The sequence below is a fragment of the Brienomyrus brachyistius genome, chromosome 21, assembly GCF_023856365.1.
Source record: "Brienomyrus brachyistius isolate T26 chromosome 21, BBRACH_0.4, whole genome shotgun sequence".
NCBI classification, from domain to species: Eukaryota; Metazoa; Chordata; class Actinopteri; order Osteoglossiformes; family Mormyridae; genus Brienomyrus; species Brienomyrus brachyistius.
In genome coordinates this window covers 19,803,226-19,823,370 of record NC_064553.1, presented here as the reverse complement: position 1 = coordinate 19,823,370, position 20,145 = coordinate 19,803,226, and the positions used below count along the sequence as shown (strand labels likewise).

Genomic DNA, 20,145 nt, shown 5'->3' with positions numbered 1-20,145 from the left:
AGCCATTTTACATGGAAGTTAACACCAATCAATAATAGTTTAAGGACAGGTCAAATACAAGGGATTAAATACACAAGGAGAACCAAGCAGGGGAAACATAACTGGTTAAACACAATAAGGAACAGATGAAAACAAAGGAGACAATGACCAGACTAATACAGAGGATTAGATAAGGGGTGGAGACAGTTCTTTGCCTATTGGGTTTATACAGTAGAACTTTCGAACTTGAACACGTCTTAATTTGACCAAATTGGACATTGAATGGGTCTGTTGAATTTTTTTGACTTCGTACCTTCATCTAAACCTACGAACTAAACCGTTTTTGCTAAAATTTCTATGCATTGAGACGCATTCAACTTTATCAATTCGGACCTTGAAGTGGTTGGTCGAGAAAAATCTATCCGCAACTCATTCAAAAACTCAAAACACGAAAAAAAAACAGACTTGTCTATGATGGGCTGAAACAAACAGACCTACTGGGATGCTTATGCCTATGAATAGCTCTCAGTGTTGCGATACCTCTCAACTGAATTCGACCTGCAAAAGCTGTGTTCCTGTGTTTGGTGTGAATTTTTTTGTGCTTTATCTACAGTACATTTAGTGATACAGTAATTGTGCTCTCTACGAAAATGGGCAACAATAGCAGCAAACCAAAATGGAAAGTGGTGAGAGTAACTGTAGAACTTAAAAAGGAAATTATAGTGACATTTGAAGGTGGTGCATGTATGTCTGCTCTGGGATTGTCAAATATTTCATGTTTATCGCTTTTGTATGTATGCATGTATTAATTTTATATGGATTGTTAATGCTTTTTGTCATTAGTTAAGAAGGTAGACAAGTTTAAATTGGCAATCATTTTGCGGTCTGGAATGGATTAAGTTCATTTACATTATTTCTTATGAAGGACTGGGAAGTTAATTGAATCGCAACTCGACCAGCCTTCTAGAATTAAGTTTGTGTTCCAAAGTAGCACTGAGTTTGTAATAATATGTAATATGAGTCTGTCTTAAGAGTCATGCTCTGGCAGGAAAGTGATGTCAGGGCGTGCCCTCTATTTTGTAGTGTGTAGAAACAATCTTGATATAGGCCAGTCCATTCTTGTCAGAGTGCTTCAGTTTGTGACTACTGTTCCTCTTTGCTTATGGGGTTTATATTTGTAATATATCGTCATAATTTTTGAGACTATATAATGTGTCAAAATAAGTAATACATTTTGTCAATGCATCACCAGTTTGGGATCTGGCTCCTTTGCTTCATTAGAATTCTGTTGCCTCAAGTTATAAAATCTGTTTTGCAGCAAACATGCCAAGCTGCATTCATATCAATATTACCCATTTCCTCCATTTTAATTGTCAATCATTATTCATTGTCTTTTTCATATGTATTCCGAAGTATTCTAAAATAGTATTTTAAAATTCCAAGCAGCTTCAAAGAATGAAGCATGTAAGAAAGTTGGGAATACATCTGCAATATATATGTATGTATAGCAGAAATCCATCCATCCATCCATTTTCCAAACCGCTTATCCTACTGGGTCGCGGGGGGTCCGGAGCCTATCCTGGAAGCAATGGGCACGAGGCAGGGAACAACCCAGGATGGGGGGCCAACCCATCGCAGGGCACACTCACACACCATTCACTCACACATGCACTCCTATGGGCAATTTAGCAAGTCCAATTAGTATAGCAGAAATAAGTATTTAAATATCTAAATGACCTGTGTTTGCCCTATATGCAAGATAAGTCATTCCATACAAAAGTGAAAATTTTATGTGATATGAACAAGCTACTGAAGACGGCGAAGTTACAACAGAAAACACATAATGGAGTCTTTTGCCAGAAATTTTATTAGCAAGCTGAGCCAGGAAATATTTATGAAACTGGGGCTTGTTAGTTAAAATCTTTTTTGAAATTGCACAACCATGTGCAAAACTGTAAATAGATACACTAGTTCTTAGATACAATAGTAATTCATGCTTTCCCAGACACAAAGCTACCTATATTTTCCATCACTTTTTACATCACCTCTGCTGCAATGAAGAAAAACATTTACAAATACAGCTCAGTATATTATCACCCATTTCTTTCAAAAAAGGAAAAAACATATTTTCAGATTTTCTCAGCTTTTAAATTTCTGTGCAATGCGAATATATTTATACATTCTGATTCCATTCCCCACAATGTTGCCAAAGATCTTGCAGCTGGAAAGCACCTGTTCAGCTGCCGCTGTTTTTGAACTCGCCATTCTCAGTGATGGACAGTTTGATGGGGCTTGTGTGTGAGATATTGTTGCACAAATTCTGTATTTTGTAACACTCCTTCACCTGCGTGAGGGTGCTTATTAGCCGGGAGTTAGCAGCATCCAATGCAATGATCCTTTTTTCCTGTGGATGGAAACAAATATTATTAGCTGCATACAGAGCTTGTACTTTAAATAAATCAGTACAATCTTTGCACTATACTAGTGCAGAAGATCTATCAAGAAACAATATAAAGAACAATATGCAGGCTGTAATAAACTGGGTAACACTTTACTTGAGGGGGCACAAATAATGTAGTAGTACATTCTTAATTAATGTATTAATTAAATGGGAACTGTTAGTTACCTAGTGATCCCATGTTAATTCATCACTAAATCAATTATAATGGTTCATATATGTTTCATCAAGTCAAGTCAAGTCAAGTAGGTTTTATTGTCATTTCAACCATACACACAGTATATAGAGAAATGAGATAACGTTCCTCCAGGACCATGGTGCAACACAGAGCAGGACAAAACAGAGCAGCATCATAACTGCAGACAGGACACAAGCAGAACAGTACAAACTGACAAGACAAGACAACATACAGTGCAAATTAACAGTGGTAACAGCCTGGATACAGTATTTGAGTTACTGTATAGTAGCAGCAATTTGTGCAAAAATGCTATGCAAAAAATGCTGTGGTATAGAAGAGTAAGGAGTTGAGAGGCAATAAATAGTATGTACGGATGTACAGATGCGTATGTGTGTGTGGGGGGGGGGATTGTGTTCAGTTCCGGTTGAGGAGTCTAATGGCCTGAGGGAAGAAGCTGTTCCCCGTTCTGGCAGTGGAGGCCCGTATGCTACGGAACCTTTTGCCAGACGGGAGGAGGGAGAAGAGTGTGTGTGAGGGGTGTGTGGGGTCATCCACAATGCTGATGGCTTTGCGGATGCTGCGTGTGGTGTATATGTCTGTAACAGAGGGGAGGGAGACCCCAATGATCTTCTCGACTGTCCTCACAATCCTCTGTAGGGTCTTGAGGTCCGAGACGTTGCAATTCCTGTACCAGGCTGTGATGCAGCCACAGAGAATGCTCTCTATGGTCCCTCTATAAAACATGGTGAGGATTGGGGGTGGAAGGTGCGCTGTCCTCAGTCTCCGCAGGAAGTAGAGACGCTGCTGGGCCTTCTTGGCAATGGAGCTGGTGTTGAGGGTCTACGTGAGGTTCTCCGTGATGTGGACACCAAGGAACTTAGTGCTGTGAACGATCTCCACCGAGGAGCCGCCGATGCTCAGTGGGGAGTGATCTCTGTGTCCTACTGAAGTCGACAATCACCTCCTTTGTTTTGTCTATGTTCTGGGAAAGATTGTTGGCTCTGCACCAGTCCGTCAGCCGTCGCACCTCCTCTCTGTAGGCTGCCTCATCTTTCTCGCTGATCAAAGCCACCACAGTTGTGTCATTGGCAAACTTTATTATGTGGTTAGAGCTGTGCATTGCTGCACAGTCGTGGGTCAGCAGCGTGAAAAGTAGAGGGCTGAGCACACAGCCCTGGGGGGCTCCAGTGTTCAGCGTGATGGTGCTGGAGATGTCGCTCCCGATCCTGACTGACTGAGGTCTCCCAGTCAGGAAGTCCAGGACCCAGTTACAGAGAGAGGTGTTTAAGCCCAGCAGTCTCAGCTTCCCAATCAGATGCTGAGGAACGATGGTGTTGAATGCTGAACTGAAGTCTAGGAACAGCACTCTCACATAAGTGTCCTTTTTATCCAGATGGGTGAGGGCCAAATGAAGGGTGGTGATGGCACCGTCTGTAGCGCAGTTGGGACGGTATGCAAACTGCAGGGGGTCTAGTGAGGGTGGCAGTTGGGACTTGATGTGTCTCATGACGAGCCTCTCGAAGCACTTCATGATGATGGGCGTGAGTGCAACGGGACAATAGTCATTGAGGCAGGACACTGAAGACTTCTTTGGCACGGGGATGATGGTGGTGGTTTTTAAGCATGTTGGGATGACATTGGTGCTCAGAGAGATGTTGTAGATGTTTGTGAGAACATTCATGTATAATTCTTCATGATTAGTACTTGAATAGTAACTGAGTTACAGTTATTTATGCCTCCTCAAAGAAAGTGTTACTGAAAAGTGTAAAAGTTTTTGGACAGAACTAGGAGCACACCTTGTTTACATCCAGTTCCTTCTGCTCCAAGATTCTGCCTTCCTTGAACACGTATCAGTCATTTTTCTGCTACATACTATTTCTACCACCATTTCATTTCAACATTCAGTACAGCTACCTCAGTAATAAAATTTGTAGTTATCTAATTAGAACAATACTGATATCAAAACAAGGCAATGTACTGACCAATTCCGTTTATAAATAAAAAGCAGTATGCAATAATTTTTAAACTGTACACTATAATCCATCCATCCATCCATTTTCCAAACCGCTTATCCTACTGGGTTGTGGGGGGTCTTGGGCCTATCCCGGAAGCAATGGGCACGAGGCAGGGAACAACCCAGGACGGGGGGCCAGCCCATCGCAGGGCACACTCACACACCATTCACTCACACATGCACACCTACGGGCAATTTAGCAACTCTAGATAGCCTCAGCATGTTTTTGGACTGTGGGGGGAAACCGGAGTACCCGGAGTAAACTCCACGATGACATGAGGAAAACATGCTACTCCACACACATGTAACCCAGGTGGAGACTCGAACCTGGGTCCCAGAGGTGCGAGGCAATAGTGCTAACCACTGCACCACCATGCCAACCCTGTACACTATAATTTAATGTTAAAAAAAGATGTATTTAACAAAAGTTTTTTTTTAATTAATCTGGCTGTTGCAAAATATATTCCAAATATACACCATTATCTACATGACATCGTTTTTATGCCATAATTAAAATGCCTTTTTATCGTTAAAAGTTAAATTAAATAAAACTCACATTAACACATTAAATTCAATTCCTCGCAAATTACTAGGCATGTAACGATGAATTGTGAATCGGTTAAAACTCAATGTACATGTATAAAAATTTAAACTGGCTGATGTGGAAAATGAATCGCTACTTTGGGAGTAATTCACGGTACTTTACTTAACAGAAAAACTGGTGTAATTTTACATTTGATTTCACGGCGTCAGTTTGACATCAAATGTCACTGCTTATTCACTTCGACGTTGTACGTTAGTTTTCGGTTTTGACCGAACGCGAGATGGCGAGCAAATTTTAAATTGAGGACACCCCCCCCCCATCTTAAATCAGCGGTGTGGCAGCATTTTAACTTTCCGGTAATCACAAACAAAAATGGTGAGAAAACCACAGCCAAGACACAAACTGCGTGCAAACATTGTAAAAGACTGTTTACATGCACAAATAGCACAACGAACATACTTAAGCATGTCAACTGGCAGTGAGCTCAATTCACCACCGCTAGAGCGGAGATTATTAAAAGGCCAAACCACGCTAAAAAGCTGCACATGTAAGCCTTAGTTTATTTGGTAACGCTTTATATTAAGTGCACCATCATAATGTATTCATTATGCATTTACAGAACATTCAGTCCACCTTCAGAATACATTCATAGAACATTCATAAGCAGCATGCAAGTACACTTTAACATCCTAACATCCATTAACAGCTTTAATATACATTAATAACAAACATTACATGATTATGCAATTATAATATTTGTTATTATATAATGTTAGTTATTAATGAATATTACAGCTGTTAAGGGATGTTAGGATGTAAAGGTATACATGCATGATATTTATGAATGATTATTCATTAAGTATTCAGCATTCAACATTATGAAGGTGTACTGAAAATTTTATGAATGCGATATAAAAACTTTATGAAGGTGCAGTTAATGTAAAGCGTTACTGTTTGTAGATTTTTCTTATTTATTTTGATTTGGGATTTTTTTTTTAGACATTTTATTCAATTTCAGTTTCACTGTAAAGAAGAGGACATGTTTACCCAGTTTAGAAAGATAAAGGAATATTTTTTAATAAATTTGTCTGCAGTTCATTCTGTTAAAAAATCATGAGAAAATCATATCATGAACTCAGAATCGTGAGTTGAGTATATCATTACATCCCTACAAATCACTGCAACTGAAAGACAAACAGCCAATCCTTATGAAGAGCTACACTGCCCTCCATAATTATTGGCACCCCTTGTAAAGATTTGTAAAATCCACTTTTTGGTGAAACAGTTTCATATCCCACTGGTAAAACTTAGAAAAATCCAATCTTTGATCAAAATAAATTTACTGAAGGAAAAACAAATCCTTCATTGAGAAATAATTATTTTCAACAAAAACACATGTGCCACGATTATTGCCCCCCCCAGCTTTTGATACTTTGTACAACCTCCCTTTGCCAGTATAACAGCAGTGTCTTCTCCTATAATATTTTATAATGTTGGAGAATACCAAGCAGGGCATTGAGTCCATTCCTCTTTACAGAATCTCTCCAGATCATCCAGGGTCCTAGGCGCTCTCTTGTGCACTCTCCTTTTCAGCTCAGGCCACAGGTTTTCAATGGGGTTCAGGTCTTCAATGGGGTTCAGGTCAGGGGTCTGAGATGGCCATGGCAGAAACCTGATTCTGCGGTCAGCTAACCATTTCAGTGTTGATTTGGACATGTGCTTAGGATCACTGTCTTGCTGGATGACCCAGTGACGGCCCAGTTTGAGGTTTCTGGCAGAGGCAGGCAAATTTTGATTTAAAATGGTATTTCATGGAGTCCATAGTGCCATGTACCCTAACAAGATTTCCAGGGCTTGCACCAAACCCATATTGAATATTTATTGCCAAAATGCTCCAGTTTCGTTTCATCAGACCATTGAATTTGGTTCCAGTCAAAGTTGTAGTAGTGTTTCAAAAATTGCTTACACTTGTGGTTAACTGACAAAAAACACTTTTTCTGGCATACCTTCCAAATAATCTGTTAGCATGAAGGGGGCATCTGTTTTTTTCAGAGACGTGGTAACCTCAAGATTTTTCTTGGTCTTGAACTTCACCAACAGTGAAGCTTGGGGATTTTTTTGTCTCTCTTATGATCCTCCTCACTGTATGTGGGGGAAAAATAAACTTGGACCCTCTTCCAGGCAGGTTTGTAACAGTTCCAGTTGTTGTCCACGTTTTTATTATTGCCCTAACAGTAGAAATGGGCATTTTAAGGCGAGTAGCTATTTTTTAATACCCATTCCCTGACTTATGAAGGTCAACACACTTCTCCCTCATTTGGTTGGTATGTTCTCTTATCTTTCCCATGTGGAAGGAATTTGGGCTCTGTGTCACTCATGTTTGTACCTCAGTTAATCAAGCAGTCATTAATTACAGCTTGAAGGTTCCTATTCACTCAAAGACGTACAATTTATAGGAAAATATGCTTCAGTTACATTATGTTCACTATAATTTCCAGGGGTGCCAATAATTGTGGCACATGTGTTTTTGTTGAAGATAATTATTTCTTGATGGAGGATTTGTTTTTCTTTGAATAAATTAAATTTTTTTCAGTGTAAGATGAAGCTACTTCACTAAAAGGAACATTTTTCTAGCCCTTTTAACAAATTTTTACAAGGGGTGCCAATAATTGTGGAGGGCATTGTATGAGACAAAATGAGTTCAAAGTTGTTTCGTTCCAAAACTGATTATGGCTTACTACTATACCTGTGCTTCAATAATCTTCTGCTTGGCATCTATGATTGCCTGCATCTCTGTATGGTCTTTCTTCAGTTCATCTTCTACAGTCATCAATCTATTTAAGGGTGGAGAGATAAAAATAATAAAGGTTCTTTTAATACATAGATCGAAGTTCTTTAGGTATGGACGGATTCTTTGTGACAATATTCAATAAATAAATTATAATTTAAATAATGATTAAAATAATATGTGGTCATTTAAACGATTATTTAAACAATTACATTGAAATTGTTACATTGTAATCTAAGTCAGAACAGTTTATTGAAGTCTCTTGATTTATAATCCCATTTTATCTGTTCCGTCCTGGGTCTGTATATATTCTATCTACCCAAAGTCCTAAATAAGCTATCCTGACTTTAGGATAAGCAGTCCTGTCTTTCTCTGGCCACCACACAGTGTTAGCTATAGCTAAATTTATTTAATCCATATGGCTGCTTTTTTGTTGCTTTTAAACAACCAACGAAATGTATGGCGCCTTGGCCATGGCATGATGATAAAACTGGTGTATATCATGGCCACATTATAATATATCTTGGGAATGAATTACAGAAGTCCCCATATATCTGCAATTTTAATTATCTGCGATTTACTTCTGTCAGTGTAACTGTTATTTTCATAATTTCCTCATCCTTTGATGGGTACATAAATGCATGACTTGTATTTCTCCATCATCTCTTGGGGATTAGGCTAAAATGTCATGTTGTATACACTATATTGCCAAAAGTATTGGGACACCCCTCCAAATCAATTCAGGTGATCCAATCACTTCCATAGTCACAGGAGTATAAAATCAAACACCTTGGTACGCACACTGGGAATGGGTGCTGTCAGGAGCTCAATGAATTCAAGCATGGACCGGTGATAGGATGCCACCTGTGCAATATGTGTATCTGTGAAATTTCTTCACCACTAAATATTCCCCAGTTAACTGTTAGTGGTATTATGACAAAGTGGAAGCAATTGGGAATAACAGCAACTCAGCCAAGAAGTGGTAGGCCACGTAAAATCACAGAATGGGGACAATGCATGCTGGGGCGCACAGTGTGCAGAAGTCACCAACTGTGAGCAGAGTCAATAGCTACAGACCTCCAAACTTCATGCGGCCTTCAAATTACCTCAAGAACAGTGCATAAAGAAATTCGTGGAATGGGTTTCCATGGCTGTGCAGCTGCATCCAAGCCTTACATCACCAAGTGCAATGCAAAGCGTTGGATGCAGTGGTGTAAAGCACGCCACCACTGGACTCTAGAGCAGTGGAAACGTGTTCTCTGGAGTGAAGAATCATGCTTCTCTGTCTGGCAATCCGATGGATGAGTCTGGGTTTTTGGTTGCCAGGAGATCGGTACTTGTCTGACTGCATTGTGCAAAGTGTAAAGTTCGGTGGAGGGGTGATTATGGTGTGGGGTTGTTTTTCAGGAGTAGGGCTTGGCCTCTTAGTTCCAGTGAAAGGAACTCTTAATGGTGTAGCATTCAAAGCCATTTTGGACAATTTCATGCTCCCAACTCCCAACTACATCCCAACTGGGGATGGCCCCTTCCAGTTCCAACATGACTGCACACCAGTGCACAAAGCAAGGTCCATAAGGACATGGATGAGTGAGTCTGGTGTGGAGGAACTTGACTGGCCTGCACAGAGCCCTGACCTCAACCCGGTAGAACACCTTAGGGTTTAGAGCGGAGACTATGAGCCAGGCCTTCTTGTCCAAGATCAGTGCCTGACCTCACAAATACTCTTCTGGAAGAATGGTCAAAAATTCCCATAAGCACACTCCTAAACCTTGTGGACAGCCTTTCCAGAAGAGTTGAAGCTGTTATAGCTGCAAAGGGCAAACTCCATATTAAAGCCTATTTATTGGGATAGAATGGGATGTCATAAAAGTTCATGCGCTTGCAAAGGGAAGTGTCCCAATTCTTTTGTCAATATAGTGTATGTGGTCTGTGGATTGTTTCAGCTATCCGTGCCAGATCTTAAACATCTGTGGATACGGGGGGATTACTGTAGTAAAATCCTAAACCTAGTTATTCGTGTTACAAAAGAGTTATGGTAAGATTTGAAAGTTAGAAAGTTTCTGTAATGCAGCCCTAGGTTGGAACAGATGAAACACAGTTATAAATAAGGATTCAGTCGACTGGATCAGATCTATCTTTTATGACTTAGTCTGGAATGTAAACAAGCAGAAGTTAGGTTTCGTTTAAAGCCCACCCACTGAGTTTAATAGGTGACTTTGACCGACAATTTTATGGTTGCTAGAATCACTTCAATAGTCATTTAAACAAACATTTAAATGACCTTTTAAATGACAATTTAAATAATGATTTAAATAACATGTTTATTTATTGAATATTATCATGAAACACCATGTTGAAGCAGTGAACCTAATTTAATGAAGAGTTTTTCCCCTCAAAGTACACTGAAATTATACGCTAGTTTAAGGATTGGAAAACATGCACTTATCACAGATTTGATTTACAAGAAAATGGATACAGGGAAAAGCAGGTATTGGACGAGAAGCATGTAACTTCTGTTTATGATTCTGCTGATTTCAATGAAATACCGAAAGATGATGCTCTTCATCTGGATGTCCTTCTCCTCTTGCTGCCGCCGCAATCTCTCCTCACTATCCTGCAGACGCACTTTGTAGTCAAGCAGCAGCTTCTGCATCTGCTGTTCCTGAGTCAGAAGGCAGTGCTCGTACTTGCCCAGGCGGTGGCTGGATGCTCGCAGACGTTCTTTCAACTTGGAGATTTCAAGTTCATACTGATGGAAATAGCCCACAGAGACACCCACAAAGGGTTACAGAGTCATGGCTTCAAAAATGGAGCACACTGAGCGTTGGAAGCATGGCTTTGTATTTGCACGTTCAAAAAGTTAAAAAGTGTGTCTCTTTCCCAGCCAATGTCGAAATTACTTCAAGCAAGAAACCACTTCCACTGGAGATCAGTTATAATCCACAATAGTCTGACATCTAAACTTAACCAAAAGTACAAGATGTATACCATAATCACATACATGCTTGGCATTACTCTACACCAAAAAAATTCTTCATGACCCATCACACCCTTGACATGTTTGCCTGAAGACAGACGTTCAAACTGTACATTTCAGATCCATAAAGACTAAGACTAACAGACTAAAAAACAGTTTCTATCCTTCAGCCATCACCATGCTAAATGCTGGTAAACTGGCAATCTGATCTAGTGCACCTTCATATTTACAATATAGTCTCATATTTAAGTATATGAGTCTCATATTTTATTGAACCATTGCTTAATTTTAATGATGCTATTTTCAAGTGCTATAGGTGAAACGTAAAATATTGTGGCGTTGGTGAGCCAAGCGCCATTTGGTTGATTTGCACATATCCCAGCATGCCCCACCTGCAAGGTGTAAATAGCCCTTGTGTTGTTGTTGTTAATAGTTATGTTCTTTATTGTTGCGCGTGTGGTTGCCCGTGTCTTGCATGTATCCTGTGTGATCCTTATGTGTAATTAGTTTTCATAAGTCTCCCACCTTGTGTGTATCTTAGAGTTCAGCATCTAACAACCCTGTATTTCATATATGTAATGAGTTCGGTGCTCGCTGGGTGCCTGATGTAGTCCTTTTCAGGACTGCTAAATAAAAGAGCTTTAAATCTATTTGTATTCTCAGTGTGACATTATGGCTGGAATCTATGGGGTATGACTACTGCATCGTGCTGGTCTGTTTGTTTATTTATTGGATGTTGGAGAGGATGCACCTTTAAATTTTGTTGCTGTGGAAACAACAATGACAACAAAGCATCCAAATCTGAATTAACTGCACCTTCATAATTAATAAACCTTAACACCCTAACATACCTTAACAGCTTTAATATACATTAACAACAAACATATGATAATAGCAAACATTATAATCCTATCTTATAATGTTTTCTAATAATACATTAAAACTGTCAAGGTATGTTAGGATGCGAAGGTATACTTATATGCTGCTTATGAATGTTCTATGAATGAATAAGAAATGCATTATGGATATGATGTTAATGTAAAGCATTACCCCATTTTTAATACACATATAGCTTTACTTCTTCAAGTAAGAAGTGTCTTCTTAAATCATTCTACTCATGCATATAAATACTTTCAATGCTACACTAACAAAATTATTTACCTTTTTTATACACTTGCTTCCATCCCGACTTGGGCAATGCTTTTCCACCTCATCATCTTCATACTGCCCATTATTCAGCACCCAAGCAGCTGTCCTGTCCACTGGGGATACTTCGACTGATTCGATAGGTACAGCCACCTGCAGTCAACACAATAAGACTGAGAGCCTGTAACTTATAGCAGACATCACTCCTAGTAAAAAAAAATGGGTTAACCATTTTTTATACAGGTTTGTCTACTTCTGTATGCAGGTATACCTTATTATGTTTGTGGACACAGTACCTGCTTGTTTGACTCCCTGGCAAGGAGTATTGGGCTGTCCCTGGAGGAGGCAGAATGCTGACAGGAACAGTCATTACGGAGGGCCCCATTGCTGGTGCCTTTCTTGCTCTGTAAGGAGGAGCTGTGAGGAAGGGAGCATGGAGTCTGGAGCCCATCATTAGAGCATACTTGTGCACCCATGACAATATGATGGGTGCTCAAGTGACTCTGTGGAGACAAACCAGCAGGCTGGGGCAGGGTATCGGGCTCTGGCTGCCCAAGCTGACATGCAGTAAAGCACTCCTTGCTTAACGCTCTTCCATGATCACATTCTTCTATGCTGCTGTTGGATGCCATGCTCATGTTGCTCTGGAAGAATTCCTTAAAGCAGCTAAGGCCACGCAAGCTCTCCATGTTGAGACTCTCTGAGCTCGAGCCTGGATGTAAAGATTTTCCTGACTGAGCAGGCAGATTGACCAGCTGGTAAACAGGATTCTGGAAGCACAGAGGCTGCGAGTTGCTCTGCTGTTTGATCGTGGGATGGAGGGGCTTCCGCATCTGTGGGACACTTTGGGGCAGGTCGTTCGGCGTCGAAGGTCCCAGATTTAAAGAGTGAAGAGAAGCATTGGGGAGTCGCAGGATGCCGGCAGACATCTGAGAGCTCATGCAGCTGAGCCTGACAGAGAGTTCACGCTGTGGCATTCCCTCACCATGACTCAGCTGGAGATCCTGCAGGTCCATCAGAGAAATGCTACGGCCATTGGGAAGAGGATTTTCCTGATCCTCCTTTTCATGAACTCTCATCTTTTCTGTAGACTGCTGGCCAGTGGTGAGACTCTTCATTGGGAAGATGCTGTCTACATTCTTCTGGACTGTAGACTGCACAGGCATCTCACTTAGAATAATACAGAACATGTCAATTCAGTCTGTTTTCTTAGTGAGGATAACCGTTACTGTTATGACATATTGTACAAATAGTACTATACTGCTTTTAGATCAGCCAGTGACTTCACTGCTGCTTTTGTGTGCCACAAATCTGGAAAACTAAATACAATATGCTAAAAATGCTTTAGATAATCGAACTGTTGTACAGTTCTACGGGTATATGGGATTAATGTTTAAAATAAAAAGTACACAACTGTATGGAAAGTATTATCAAAATAAATAACTATATCCAGACCGACTCGGTCACTTAGACCTGTTACCCCATTTTGAGAAGCTTAATATACTCATACCTTATCATCTTTATTAAAGAAGAAATGTTTCTGGATGAAAAGCATCATGCAACCAAAAACACCAGAAGCAAGCAATTTAACAAGACTCAGGACAAATATGTACTCTATAGTTTTCTTCAATCAATTAAAAAAAATTTCTGTAATGAAGTTACTATAGAATCTCTCATGCATGATTAAAGGATTGGTGAGTGAAAGTATGCAATTTAATTTTAATTTTTTTATTTCCCAGAAGGGAAATACTTGTGGATTGTCTGGTGGCAGAGACATTCTCAATAGTGCGATAACTCAAAAAGTATTTGAATGATCTTTTTCAATCTTTGCAGATACATTGTCTGGGTTTAAATTTATAGACAAATCTCCCCAAAATTGAAGCAGTAGTGTTAGGTCACAGAAAAGGACAGAAAGCCATCTTGTGAATGCAATACATATAAAAGTATGTATGTTTGCAAATTTTCTAAGAACAACGTACAGGTCAGTGGTTACAACCCTGAGACAATCCTTAACTAAGCGAGACAGTTAACCTGGTCTGGAGCAGACTTGTTCTTTCGCCTAAGTTACCATAGTAGCTCAGCGAGGATTCATTTAAGACACGTTGATGGAACGGAACTCCCACTTAAATGAGCCAGACTTATTGGAATAAGTTAGACTTTCCCTTAATCCTGCTTCGTAGAACATCTCCCTGTTCTTATTCTCTTGATTGTATTTTGTTTTTATTCTTCTTTGTTTTTATTTGCACACTCTGTAAAGCACTTTGAGCTGCATTCAGATGTAAAAAGATGCTATATAAACAAAGCTATTAATTTACATGACTTCAAAGGGAAAATGGCTTTAAAGATCTTTTTTAGAGACCAATAATATTCCTTCCTGGTAGAAAAAAAATCTTAGACAACCCCATGAATTCACAGGTAAAAATCAAGACATTCAGTTATTATCTCACAGGAAGCAAATGGAGGGGGAAGGTGAGGAAACATGGTTGTTTGGTTCATTTTATTTTAAAAAATTGACAGACTGCTGAGGGGATAAAATATCATAATTTGTATTATTTAATTGAAGGCTAACACATAAATTTAAATCTTTCCAGTAGAGTGCACTTCCAGTAGTTGTCAGGCTTCTACTTTTAGAACCAGTTGTAAATAGGTTTTAGGTTGACATAGTTTTTTTTTTTGTTCCTAAACATTCACTTTGTTTTGAGAGCAATTTCATAAACCAAGAAAAAAAAAAAAAAAAAAAAAAGTTTGCTGGTGGAGTGAAACACTTCTGCTGTAGCTGATTTAGTTGAGAAATGTAACTCGGATATCGGCATAGTTTATTGGTGTGTCTATTTTGAGAGATTTATTTGTAATTAAATATTTCTATATTAAATATACAGTACAGACTATATCATCATTTTTGGATGGTATTGCAACATGATTGTCTATGCAATTTATCACCAGGCTGTATGATTAGTTGCGATTTAAAAAAATGAATCCTTTGACAGCATTACAATACAATGCCCTCTCCTTTCTTATTCCACATGTTCATCGTTCGTCTTTTTGAAAGCATTGAAATTCAGCTTCTACTTGTCTGCAAGTAGTATTTCTGTTGGAAATGAATATCTGTATGACAAGTTTATGTTACACTGTTAAATGTTAAAATATACTTCCTATGCGTTGATTTTACATTAAGTTGGGGGTTTGATGTGCAAATATTTAGTTTTAGTTTTAATGTTAGGTTTGATTAATCCAGATTAAATTGATGAAAATTGTGCAATTAGTTGTCTCTTTAAATGGACTGACAGCCCTAAATGGGATACATAGTTCCTACCTGCTGGTAGGATCTTCATCTATCTTCTGCAGGCTGAGGGAAATACTGCTGCTGATGTTTACGGAGGAGCTGTGGTTCTGGGTATGGTGCAGTTGCAGTGAGACTGGCGTGGGGCTGGACACACACTGGCTGATGTGACTCAATATCTGGGGCAACGGACCAAGCTTGGCCAGCGTCTTCTGCAGGAAGGGAAACATCACCCTGGTTCAAGATGGAATCTCTTAGATATAGCCCCTCCAAGAACATTGCTTAACTTTACTAAAACTCACTTAACATAGCATATTCATTTAACATACAGTACTATATACTCAAAAAGATGCTAAAACTTAGCTGTTAAAATATCCAACTGTAAATTATTTAACATGGTAAAAACTGCTGTCCACTACAACTATAAATAAGCAAGATGAGTTTGTTAATTACTGAAACACTTAATCACTTAATTCAGTAGTGGAATAAGCAACATTAAACACAGTCACTCACATATTATCATCAACTGAACTCTACTGTATGAGCGACTATGGCCTAGATACCTTGTCTAACTGTGGCACTACCTCCCAAAGGAGAGAATGCAAGGCTGAAAGCTCGCGGCCCAGGTCAATGTAGCTTTCAAAGCTTGTAGTGCTGGAGATGTTGTCCGGGTTGGAGATCTCATTCAGGAAGTGATTCATGGTGGCCCATTCCTTCTCCAAGAAGTCATTCATGAAAGTCATATACTCTTCTTTGTTGCCAAATCTACATGGAGCGGAAAAATAAATGGGGCATTGTTCATACAAAAGATTAAATTCAGGGATAAGCAGCAAAACTACATTAAAGCCTGTACAAACCACTGCTGTACAAAATCCATTATCTCAACTACTACAGCAGATTAAGGAGGCGGAGATGTTAAAGTTTTATTCATTTTTTTATATATCCATAGCAGTTAAGCAGTTAGGATACTCAAATGTCCTAGGGTCTACTCCTTAATTACCTTTACCAGTAATGTTATACAACAAGCATTTCAGAACCTGTTACGTTTTCTGGTTAGATCTGAAAACATACTTAGTGAAGTTCGCCAGGTTCTGAATGACTTTTGCGATGAGGGTCAGTGTTATGGAAGTGCGGTTGTCTGGGTATTCCTGCGTGAGGCTAAAGAGTGATGGCGACATGATAGCAGGGCAGAGGAACCGCAGGAAAAGTGAGGAGCTGATAAGGTGCTTGCTGATGCCCGGTCTCCCGAGGGAACAGCAGCGTTCCGTCCATGCTGAAAAGACCTCCTTAAGCTCCCGTGGAAAAACACTGAGGATAGAGGCCACGGCACAGGTTGAGGCACACTCATCCCAGCTAACATTTTTTTGTTCTAGGAACACTGGCCAAATGTTACAATTGAAGGTATGGAAAATATTCAAAATGTCCAGTTTTCCTGATTTTCCCAGAACATTATCTCTCTATTTAAACTACAACTAACAATAATAATGTAGAAAACAAATAAAGGGTAGAGCAGTGGATAACACTCTTGCTTTATAATTCTAAGGTTGTGGATGTAAAGCTGGGGGGCGGGTTCGCAGTACACACCTATAGTACATTTAAAAGTCAAGCCAAGTCAAGTAGGCATTTAATGTTATTTTTAACCATGCACAGCTGAGTACAGTACAGTTAAATACGAAACTATGTTTCTCTTGGATCGAGGTGCTATATAAATTAACACAAGGCTAATGCATAACAGCCTAACAATGTAGATTTCATAGTTTGCAAAAACTATGCAAACATTGCAGGACAGTGCAAAAACAGAGGACAACTGACACCAATGGGCACAAACAGCACAGTAAACCCAATATGGATAAAAGGCAGTTTGGTTGTGCAATGAGGTAGCAATACAACATAAAAAAGTAATTGTAAATATGGTTACAATAAGATAATAAACTGAATATTATTTTAAAATAAAATAAAATTTTAATAAAACAATATTCTTCAATAATAATTATGATAAAAGGAAGTTCAGGTAATAATGCCACCATGCTAACATTAACAGAGACTGTTAAAATGTAAAATGTTGAAATAATATTCCATTAACATTACAGTAGTAACATTCTCTGCCAGCTTTGAGAAAACCTTTAAATAATTTTAGCTAAAGTTCTAGGAACATTTCCTGTTAGCTAGGATTATGAGTAAACGAATGAGAAAGGCAGAAGGGCAGATTGCTCTCACCAATATGAGCCTATGATCTTGCAGAAGGCCAGCTCACAGCACATCTTCAGATTGCTTTGGTGCTCCCGAAGGTCAGAGCTTGTGTATTTGCTGGGGTCCACTTCACAGTTCTCATCAGACTCATACAGTGCTTTTATAAATTCCCCTGAAAATGGCAGAACACAGGGAGTGGTCCAGGCGATGAATGACAACACCTGTACATTAGGCAAACTGGGTTGTCTCCTGAAATGGTGGCATTTGCGGGCTCACCTAGGGCATGGTGTAGGTACTTCTGGGCTACCAACTTCAAGTACTGCTCAACAGCTTTGGTAGCCAGTGTGTTCTCCTTGAAGATGAGCACATCATGGTGCACCCAGGTGGCTGCCTCAGACATGATCAGCTCAGTGAGAAAGTCCTAATGAAAATGGGTAAACTGGAGTAAAGGAGTTTCGCAGCAGAAAATAATGCTACCCCAGCAGCTCAGCTTCACACGCTGAGGCTCCATAGGCAGACACACACCCCACGGTACAAAATAATAGTAATTCTTCAATAGAGCTGGACAATATGACCAAAAATGTCATCACGATTATAAAATTCATATCAGTCGATATCGATAATTATCGTGATTAATGTCAGGTCATCATTTCTCTCCTGTTTAAATGATGATTTTTACTCCGGAATTAAAACCGAAGAAACCTGTTAATCCTAGTTATAAACTATACTTTATCGACAGAACTTAACAAACATGTGCCAAAATGATGCTTCTGGAACATGCTATATTTTCTGTCCCCACTTTATGGAGCTCTCTGTTCAAAAAAGAGCTGAAAACCTGCTAAAAATTAAAAGCGCTACGTGTACCAAATAGCATAAAAGGTATTTTAGCCGTCGGAATGCTGCAGCCTCCATTTTTCCTACCTTTTCTTAATTCTCTGTGGATTATTACCAGAGTTAGATAATTTAGGTTCAGAGAGTAAAAGTCCAGGGGCCTCATGTATAACGACGTGCGTAGAATTCACATTAAAACTAGGAATGTACGTAAGCAAAAAAAAAATCCAGATGCATAAAACTTTGCGTAAGCACAGATCGACGCACATTCCCTTTATAAATGCCAATGAGCGCAAAATTTTATGTACGTGAACGAGCCCACAGCCACCCCCCCCCTCCCCGACCCGCCCATGATTAAGCATATTTGCATATGTAAATCTGTATAAAAACCCGCTTTGTTCTGTTTTTCTTAAACAACAATGGATACACCACGTGGGGAAAAATAAGTACTTCAGCGAGTTTGAAGTGGAGGTCACGTTAACAGAAATCGAGAAAAGAAAAGTGATATTTGGTGGTTTAATTAGTGCCATCAGCACTAAAGTTGACGGAGCGGCAGAACGTGGTGGAGTCAGTTAAAAGTGTTTTTATCTATTCGCACGGTGGCCGAAATTAAAAAGAAGTGGTTCGACATTAAAGTCGACGTGACAAAACGTCTGTTGTCTGCCTACCTGCCCTATTGCATTCTGTTTTGGTGTTCTGACAAGTAGTCAGAGAAAGAGCTCATTTTGTGATGCAAAGTCTGTAGCCAGCAGCATGTTGCGTCTAAAATTATATGAAATTTTTATTGAGCATTTGGCATCGATATCGCGGGAAATTATATCGTGATTATTGTTTTATCACCCAGCTCTATTCTTCAAGCAAAAGCACAGGAAAAATCTATATATCAGAAAACAAAGTTTGTGCCAGGCACATGTGGTTTAAGTTGAAGTTTCTCTGTAAATTTTCTTGGGACATAAGAAACAGATCGTTAAATTTCAAGTCCGATGACTAACAACAACAAGAGTTACAATCTATATTCCATAAGACAGATTATTTATTAGTATTTTTCTGTGTATATGACACCCTATACCCCCCCCAAAAAAAACAAAGTTGCACATACATCCATGACCAGCCCCTTGAAACACCCTTATTTTTCAGTCAATATTATGTTTAATTACTTTTAGGCATCCACAAAGCATTAAGCAAATCATTGCCTCATTCCAGCAGTGTACAAATAAAAAGGTGCATTATGTTTTTTCTGTTGAATATGTAAGGAATAATTGACGACGGGCCGTTGAATTACTAGAAAATAATGCACACCCGAGGTGGTAATGCGGCCACGACGCGAAGCGGAGTGGCCGTTACACCTCGGGTGTGCATTATTTTCTAATAATTCAACGGTCCGGAGTCAATTATTCCGCTCATACTACAGTTGCCACACCTCAAGACATCGATCAGATGATATATTTCAAGGGATTCGTCCGGTTTTTCTACTTAAATCGCCATTGTGAGTAGGATTATTTCTTCCGCATCTCATCCAACGACTCTTTTGCTAGTTCCAAAACGTCATTTTAAAGCTGGCAATGGAGGCTTGAGCCGTTGATAGCAGACTAATGCAGTTAATAATGAAGTTATTAGAAAGAGAGCGAGAGAGACAGAGACACAGAGAAAGAGAGAGAGAGCTTGTATGAATTAGGCTACCTCTGTGTGTCTCTCAACAGTGTTCTGAAGCACCGTCTCTAAACTGTAAGTCTGCTTTAAGATGCAGCGCTGTTATTACC

General features: G+C 39.4%; 1 protein-coding gene across 3 annotated transcripts in view; it reads right to left on the bottom strand.

The window, feature by feature from the left end:
- Positions 1 to 1,825: 1,825 nt before the first annotated feature.
- rasal2 (RAS protein activator like 2) overlaps positions 1,826 to 20,145 on the bottom strand; it is a 66,091-nt gene continuing 47,771 nt past the window's right edge. For all 3 annotated transcript variants that reach the window (XM_048990139.1, XM_048990140.1, XM_048990141.1), the window contains 10 exons: positions 17,831 to 17,975; positions 17,582 to 17,726; positions 16,436 to 16,672; positions 15,928 to 16,129; positions 15,398 to 15,576; positions 12,381 to 13,254; positions 12,100 to 12,237; positions 10,508 to 10,710; positions 7,920 to 8,007; positions 1,826 to 2,383 (listed from right to left, as the gene is read on the bottom strand). In XM_048990139.1, coding sequence (XP_048846096.1) covers positions 2,216 to 2,383; positions 7,920 to 8,007; positions 10,508 to 10,710; positions 12,100 to 12,237; positions 12,381 to 13,254; positions 15,398 to 15,576; positions 15,928 to 16,129; positions 16,436 to 16,672; positions 17,582 to 17,726; positions 17,831 to 17,975 — 2,379 coding nt within the window. In that variant the 3' untranslated portion in view covers positions 1,826 to 2,215. The remainder of the gene's footprint in view (positions 2,384 to 7,919; positions 8,008 to 10,507; positions 10,711 to 12,099; positions 12,238 to 12,380; positions 13,255 to 15,397; positions 15,577 to 15,927; positions 16,130 to 16,435; positions 16,673 to 17,581; positions 17,727 to 17,830; positions 17,976 to 20,145) is intronic.